At 41.8% G+C, this 7092-nt stretch overlaps 1 protein-coding gene across 1 annotated transcript; it reads right to left on the reverse strand.

The window, feature by feature from the left end:
- Positions 1-3562: 3562 nt before the first annotated feature.
- On the reverse strand, positions 3563-5777 carry LOC124030689 (coiled-coil domain-containing protein 171-like; the record flags this gene model as incomplete). Its single annotated transcript, XM_046341916.1, has 3 exons — positions 3563-4450; positions 5026-5205; positions 5637-5777. Coding segments are annotated over 3 exons (570 nt in total), but the record flags the coding sequence as incomplete, so codon positions are not given.
- Between the last annotated feature and the right edge of the window lie 1315 nt (positions 5778-7092).

Genomic DNA, 7092 nt, shown 5'->3' on the forward strand with positions numbered 1-7092 from the left:
GTATAGTATTATCTCTGGTATAGTATTATCTCCTGGTATGGTATTATCTCTGGTATAGTATTATCTCTGGTAGGGTATTATCTCTGGTATAGTATTATCTCTGGTATAGTATTATCTCTGGTATGGTATTATCTCTGGTATGGTATTATCTCTGGTATGGTATTATCTCTGGTAGGGTATTATCTCTGGTATGATCTCTGGTATGATCTCTGGTATGGTATTATCTCTGGTATGATCTCTGGTATGGTATTATCTCTGGTAGGGTATTATCTCTGGTATGATCTCTGGTATGGTATTATCTCTGGTAGGGTATTATCTCTGGTATTATTATCTCTGGTATGGTATTATCTCTGGTATCTCTGGGTATTATCTCTGGTAGGGTATTATCTCTGGTATTATCTCTGGTATGGTATTATCTCTGGTATGGTATTATCTCTGGTATGATCTCTGGTATGGTATTATCTCTGGTAGGGTATTATCTCTGGTATGATCTCTGGTATGGTATTATCTCTGGTATGGTATTATCTCTGGTATAGTATTATCTCTGGTATGATCTCTGGTATAGTATTATCTCTGGTATAGTATTATCTCTGGTATGGTATTATCTCTGGTATGGTATTATCTCTGGTATGGTATTATCTCTGGTATAGTATTATCTCTGGTAGGGTATTATCTCTGGTATAGTATTATCTCTGGTAGGGTATTATCTCTGGTATGATCTCTGGTATAGTATTATCTCTGGTAGGGTATTATCTCTGGTATGGTATGATCTCTGGTATGGTATTATCTCTGGTAGGGTATTATCTCTGGTATGGTATTATCTCTGGTATAGTATTATCTCTGGTAGGGTATTATCTCTGGTATAGTATTATCTCTGGTATAGTATTATCTCTGGTATGGTATTATCTCTGGTATGATCTCTGGTATAGTATTATCTCTGGTAGGGTATTATCTCTGGTAGGGTATTATTATCTCTGGTAGGGTATTATCTCTGGTATGGTATTATCTCTGGTATTATGGGTATTATCTCTGGTATGGTATTATCTCTGGTATGGTATTATCTCTGGTATGGTATTATCTCTGGTATGGTATTAGGGTATTATCTCTGGTATATCTCTGGTATTATCTCTGTAGGGTATTATCTCTGTATGATCTCTGGTATATCTCTGGTATTATCTCTGGTATGGTATTATCTCTGGTATTATCTCTGGTATGATCTCTGGTATGGTATTATCTCTGGTATTATCTCTGGTATGGTATTATCTCTGGGTATTATCTCTGGTATGATCTCTGGTATGATCTCTGGTATGGTATTATCTCTGGTATTATCTCTGGTATGATCTCTGGTATGGTATTATCTCTGGTATAGTATTATCTCTGGTAGGGTATTATCTCTGGTATGGTATTATCTCTGGTATAGTATTATCTCTGGTATAGTATTATCTCTGGTATGGTATTATCTCTGGTATAGTATTATCTCTGGTAGGGTATTATCTCTGGTATAGTATTATCTCTGGTATAGTATTATCTCTGGTAGGGTATTATCTCTGGTATGGTATTATCTCTGGTAGGGTATTATCTCTGGTAGGGTATTATCTCTGGTATGATCTCTGGTATGATCTCTGGTATGGTATTATCTCTGGTATGATCTCTGGTATGGTATTATCTCTGGTATGGTATTATCTCTGGTAGGGTATTATCTCTGGTATGATCTCTGGTATGGTATTATCTCTGGTAGGGTATTATCTCTGGTATTATCTCTGGTATGATCTCTGGTATGGTATTATCTCTGGTAGGGTATTATCTCTGGTATAGTATTATCTCTGGTAGGGTATTATCTCTGGTATTATCTCTGGTATGGTATTATCTCTGGTATGGTATTATCTCTGGTATGGTATTATCTCTGGTATAGTATTATCTCTGGTAGGGTATTATCTCTGGTATGATCTCTGGTATGGTATTATCTCTGGTATGGTATTATCTCTGGTATGATCTCTGGTCTATAGTATTATCTCTGGTATGATCTCTGGGTATTATCTCTGGTAGGGTATTATCTCTGGTATAGTATTATATTATCTCTGGTATGGTATATCTCTGGTATGATCTCTGGTATGGTATTATCTCTGGTATGGTATTATCTCTGGTATAGTATTATCTCTGGTATAGTATTATCTCTGGTATAGTATTATCTCTGGTATAGTATTATCTCTGGTATAGTATTATCTCTGGTATAGTATTATCTCTGGTATGGTATTATCTCTGGTATGGTATTATCTCTGGTATAGTATTATCTCTGGTATAGTATTATCTCTGGTAGGGTATTATCTCTGGTATGGTATTATCTCTGGTATAGTATTATCTCTGGTATGGTATTATCTCTGGTATGATCTCTGGTATAGTATTATCTCTGGTAGAATTATTAGGGTATTATTCTCTCTGGTAGGGTATTATCTCTGGTATGATCTCTGGTATGGTATTATCTCTGGTATAGTATTATCTCTGGTAGGAGTATTATCTCTGGTATAGTATTATCTCTGGTAGGGTATTATCTCTGGTATAGTATTATCTCTGGTATAGTATTATCTCTGGTATGGTATTATCTCTGGTATGATCTCTGGTATAGTATTATCTCTGGTAGGGTATTATCTCTGGTAGGGTATTATCTCTGGTATGATCTCTGGTATGGTATTATCTCTGGTAGGGTATTATCTCTGGTAGGGTATTATCTCTGGTATAGTATTATCTCTGGTATAGTATTATCTCTGGTATGATCTCTGGTATGGTATTATCTCTGGTATGGTATTATCTCTGGTATGGTATTATCTCTGGTATGGTATTATCTCTGGTATGGTATTATCTCTGGTATGATCTCTGGTATGATCTCTGGTATGGTATTATCTCTGGTATGATCTCTGGTATGGTATTATCTCTGGTAGGGTATTATCTCTGGTATGGTATTATCTCTGGTATAGTATTATCTCTGGTATGGTATTATCTCTGGTATGATCTCTGGTATGGTATTATCTCTGGTATGGTATTATCTCTGGTAGGGTATTATCTCTGGTATGGTATTATCTCTGGTAGTATTATCTCTGGTATGGTATCTGGTATGATCTCTGGTATCTCTGGTAGTATTATCTCTGGTATAGTATCTCTGGTAGGGTATTATCTCTGGTATGTTATCTCTGGTAGGGTATTATCTCTGGTAGGGTATTATCTGGTATGGTATTATCTCTGGTATGGTATTATCTGGTATAGTATTATCTCTGGTATAGTATTATCTCTGGTATGGTATTATCTCTGGTATGCAAATCTGGTTTCCACTCAGTATAGTGTGTAGGGTGCTAGTGTGTAGAGATTGCTAGTGTGTAGGGTATAGTGTGTAGGGTATAGTGTGTAGGTGCTAGTGTTTAGGGTGCTGACTGTTTGGGGTGCTGAGTGTTTAGGGTATAGTGTGTAGGTATATTGTGTAGGGTGCAGTGTGTAGGGTATAGTGTGTAGGGTGCAGTGTGTAGGGTATAGTGTTTAGGGTATAGTGTGTAGGGTGCAGTGTGTAGGGTATAGTGTGTAGGGTGCAGTGTGTAGGGTATAGTGTTTAGGGTATAGTGTGTAGGGTGCAGTGTGTAGGGTATAGTGTTTAGGGTATAGTGTTTAGAGTTCTAGTGTGTAGGGTATAGTGTTTAGGGAATAGTGTTTAGGGTTCTAGTGCGTAGGGTATAGTGTTTAGGGAATAGTGTGTAGGGTATAGTGTTTAGGGTATAGTGTGTAGGGTATAGTGTTTAGGGAATAGTGTGTAGGGTATAGTGTTTAGGGAATAGTGTTTATGGTTCTAGTGTGTAGGGTATAGTGTTTAGGGTGCAGTGTGTAGGGTATAGTGTGTAGGGTATAGTGTTTAGGGTTCTAGTGTGTAGGGTATAGTGTTTAGGGAATAGTGTTTAGGGTGCAGTGTGTAGGGTATAGTGTTTAGGGTATAGTGTTTAGGGTATAGTGTTTAGGGTATAGTGTTTAGGGTGCAGTGTGTAGGGTATAGTGTTTAGGGTATAGTGTTTAGGGTATAGTGTTTAGGGTATAGTGTTTAGGGTGCAGTGTGTAGGGTATAGTGTTTAGGGTATAGTGTTTAGGGTATAGTGTTTAGGGTATAGTGTTTAGGGTGCAGTGTGTAGGGTATAGTGTGTAGGGTATAGTGTGTAGGGTATAGTGTTTAGGGTATAGTGTTTAGGGTATAGTGTTTAGGGTGCAGTGTGTAGGGTATAGTGTTTAGGGTATAGTGTTTAGGGTATAGTGTGTAGGGTGCTAGTGCGTACTTGGCTGCCATGCGTAGTGCATCCTCCGCGTGTCTGACACTCTCCTCCAGACTCTTCTTCTCCTGCTGTAGGCCCGACAGGTGTTTACCCAGAACCCTTAGAGACTGCTCCTTCTGACGCACCTCCTGACGAGCTTCTGACAGACTCTTGGGGGGAGAAGGGGAAGAGGGTTAGAGTTAGGGAGGGAAGAGAGAGAGAAAGAGAGAGAGAGACAGGGAGAAGAGAGAGACAGAGAGAAGAGAGAGACAGAGACAGAGAGAGAGACAGAGAGAGAGACACACAGAGAGAGAGACAGAGAGAGAGACAGAGAGAAGAGAGAGACAGAGAAGGATACACACAGAGAGAGAGACAGAGAGAGAGACAGAGAGAAGAGAGAGACAGAAGAGGGGAGAGAGACACTTGCTTTGGCAATGTTAACACGTCTCCCAAGCCAATAAAGCCCCTTGAATTGAATTGAGAGAGACAGAGAGACAGAGACAGGGAGAGAGACAGGGAGAGAGACAGAGAGAAAGACAGAGAGAGAGAGAGAGAGAGAGAGAGAGAGACAGAGAGAGAGAGAGAGACAGAGACAGAGAGACAGAGACAGAGAGAGACAGAGAGAGACAGAGATACAGAGAGAGAGACAGAGAGAGACAGAGAGACAGAGAGAGACAGAGAGACAGAGACAGAGAGAGAGAGAGACAGAGAGACAGAGAGAGAGAGAGACAGAGAGAGTGTGTACCTGTACGGCCTGTGAGAGTGTCTGTTCTCTCTCTCTCTCTTCTCCACAATGTGTGTCCATGCGTAACCCCAGTGTGTGTAGCTGGTCAGACTGTTGTCTCAGGAGACCCTGAGCCTGCTCCTCTCTCTGTAAGGCCTGTCTCAACTCCTCACACACACTGCCAAACCGCTCTGCCGGCACCTACACACAGAGACACACACAGTTAGACTCACACCTAGCTAAACTTAGACACACACACAGAGTTAAACTTAGACACACACACAGAGTTAAACTTAGACACACACACAGAGTTAAACTTAGACACACACACAGAGTTAAACTTAGACACACACACAGAGTTAAACTTAGACACACACACAGAGTTAAACTTAGACACACACACACAGAGTTAAACTTAGACACACACACACAGTCACACACAGTCACACACAGTCACACACACACACACACACACACACACACACACACACACACACACACACACACACACACACACACACACACACACACACACACACACACACACACACACACACACACAGTTAAATAGTTCCACATACACTGACGACGTGAATGACACATTTTCCTCAGGAATTAGTGAGGGCGCTCACCAGGTGGCACGGTCCTCGATCGCCCTTGGTGACACGTTTGAGGCGTGCGACCTCTAACCTCAGGCTCCGCCTCTCCACCTCAGCGGAGTGCAGCCGGTGGGTGAAAACCAGGAAGTGTTGCTGCAGCGAAACCACCAGACACTGACAGACAAAAACATTGGGGACGGGAACTGGGTTAACATACAGTCAATAGATTTAATACTATCTACAGGTAACTGCCAAAAACAATGGGAACACTTCGCTTCCACACAGGTGGAACTCCAGAGTTAATTAAACAATTAACATCCCATCATGCTTAAGGGTCATTAGCATAATAATGCTGGGCAGGCCATTGATTCTGACTTATTATTTTGGTTGCCGTGGCTACCGTGGTTATATTCATTTTTTCCCTCTCATCAATCTACACACAACATCCCATAATGACAAAGCGAAAATGGGTTTTAACGTAACAACATGTGGAAATAATCGAGGGGTTTGAAAACTTCCCGGATGCCATGTCTCAGTCACCAGATCTCAACCCTTATGGTAGATGCCATGTCTCAGTCACCAGATCTCAACCCTTATGGTAGATGCCATGTCTCAGTCACCAGATCTCAACCCTTATGGTAGATGCCATGTCTCAGTCACCAGATCTCAACCCTTATGGTAGATGCCATGTCTCAGTCACCAGATCTCAACCCTTATGGTAGAGGCACCGCCATGTCTCAGTCACCAGATTTCAACCCTTATGGTAGATGCCATGTCTCAGTCACCAGATCTCAACCCTTATGGTAGATGCCATGTCTCAGTCACCAGATCTCAACCATTATGGTAGAGGCACCGCCATGTCTCAGTCACCAGATCTCAACCATTATGGTAGATGCCATGTCTCAGTCACCAGATCTCAACCATTATGGTAGATGCCATGTCTCAGTCACCAGATCTCAACCATTATGGTAGAGGCACCGCCATGTCTCAGTCACCAGATCTCAACCCTTATCGTGGATGAACGGCGTCTCAGCCCTCAATAGAGTTCCAGAAAGGATCTGTGCCCAGGGGCATGGAAGCTGTTCTGGTGGCCCTACTGAGACACTTCATGTTGGGGTTTCCTTTATTCTGCCAGTTACCTGTATATACATTCTTGCATTGCCACTGTATTCCCTGGGTGAACTCAGTTAGGCCTCAAGACTGAAGACTAACGTTTGACCTCAGAGCTAATGGCAAGGGCTTTAGTTCAGAGGGCTAGCCCAGTCCTGAGGCATGCAGAGGACCCGGTTAGGTTAAAGAGAGGACCCAGGTTAGAGGTTAAACAGTAGAGGACCCAGGTTAGAGGTTAAACAGTAGAGGACCCAGGTTAGAGGGTTAAACAGTAGAGGACCCAGGTTAGGGGGATTAAACAGTAGAGGACCCAGGTTAGGGGGTTAAACAGTAGAGGACCCAGGTTAGGGGTTAAACAGTAGAGGACCCAGGTTAGGGG

The sequence above is a fragment of the Oncorhynchus gorbuscha genome, unplaced genomic scaffold (genome assembly GCF_021184085.1).
Source record: "Oncorhynchus gorbuscha isolate QuinsamMale2020 ecotype Even-year unplaced genomic scaffold, OgorEven_v1.0 Un_scaffold_13922, whole genome shotgun sequence".
Lineage (NCBI taxonomy): Eukaryota > Metazoa > Chordata > Actinopteri > Salmoniformes > Salmonidae > Oncorhynchus > Oncorhynchus gorbuscha.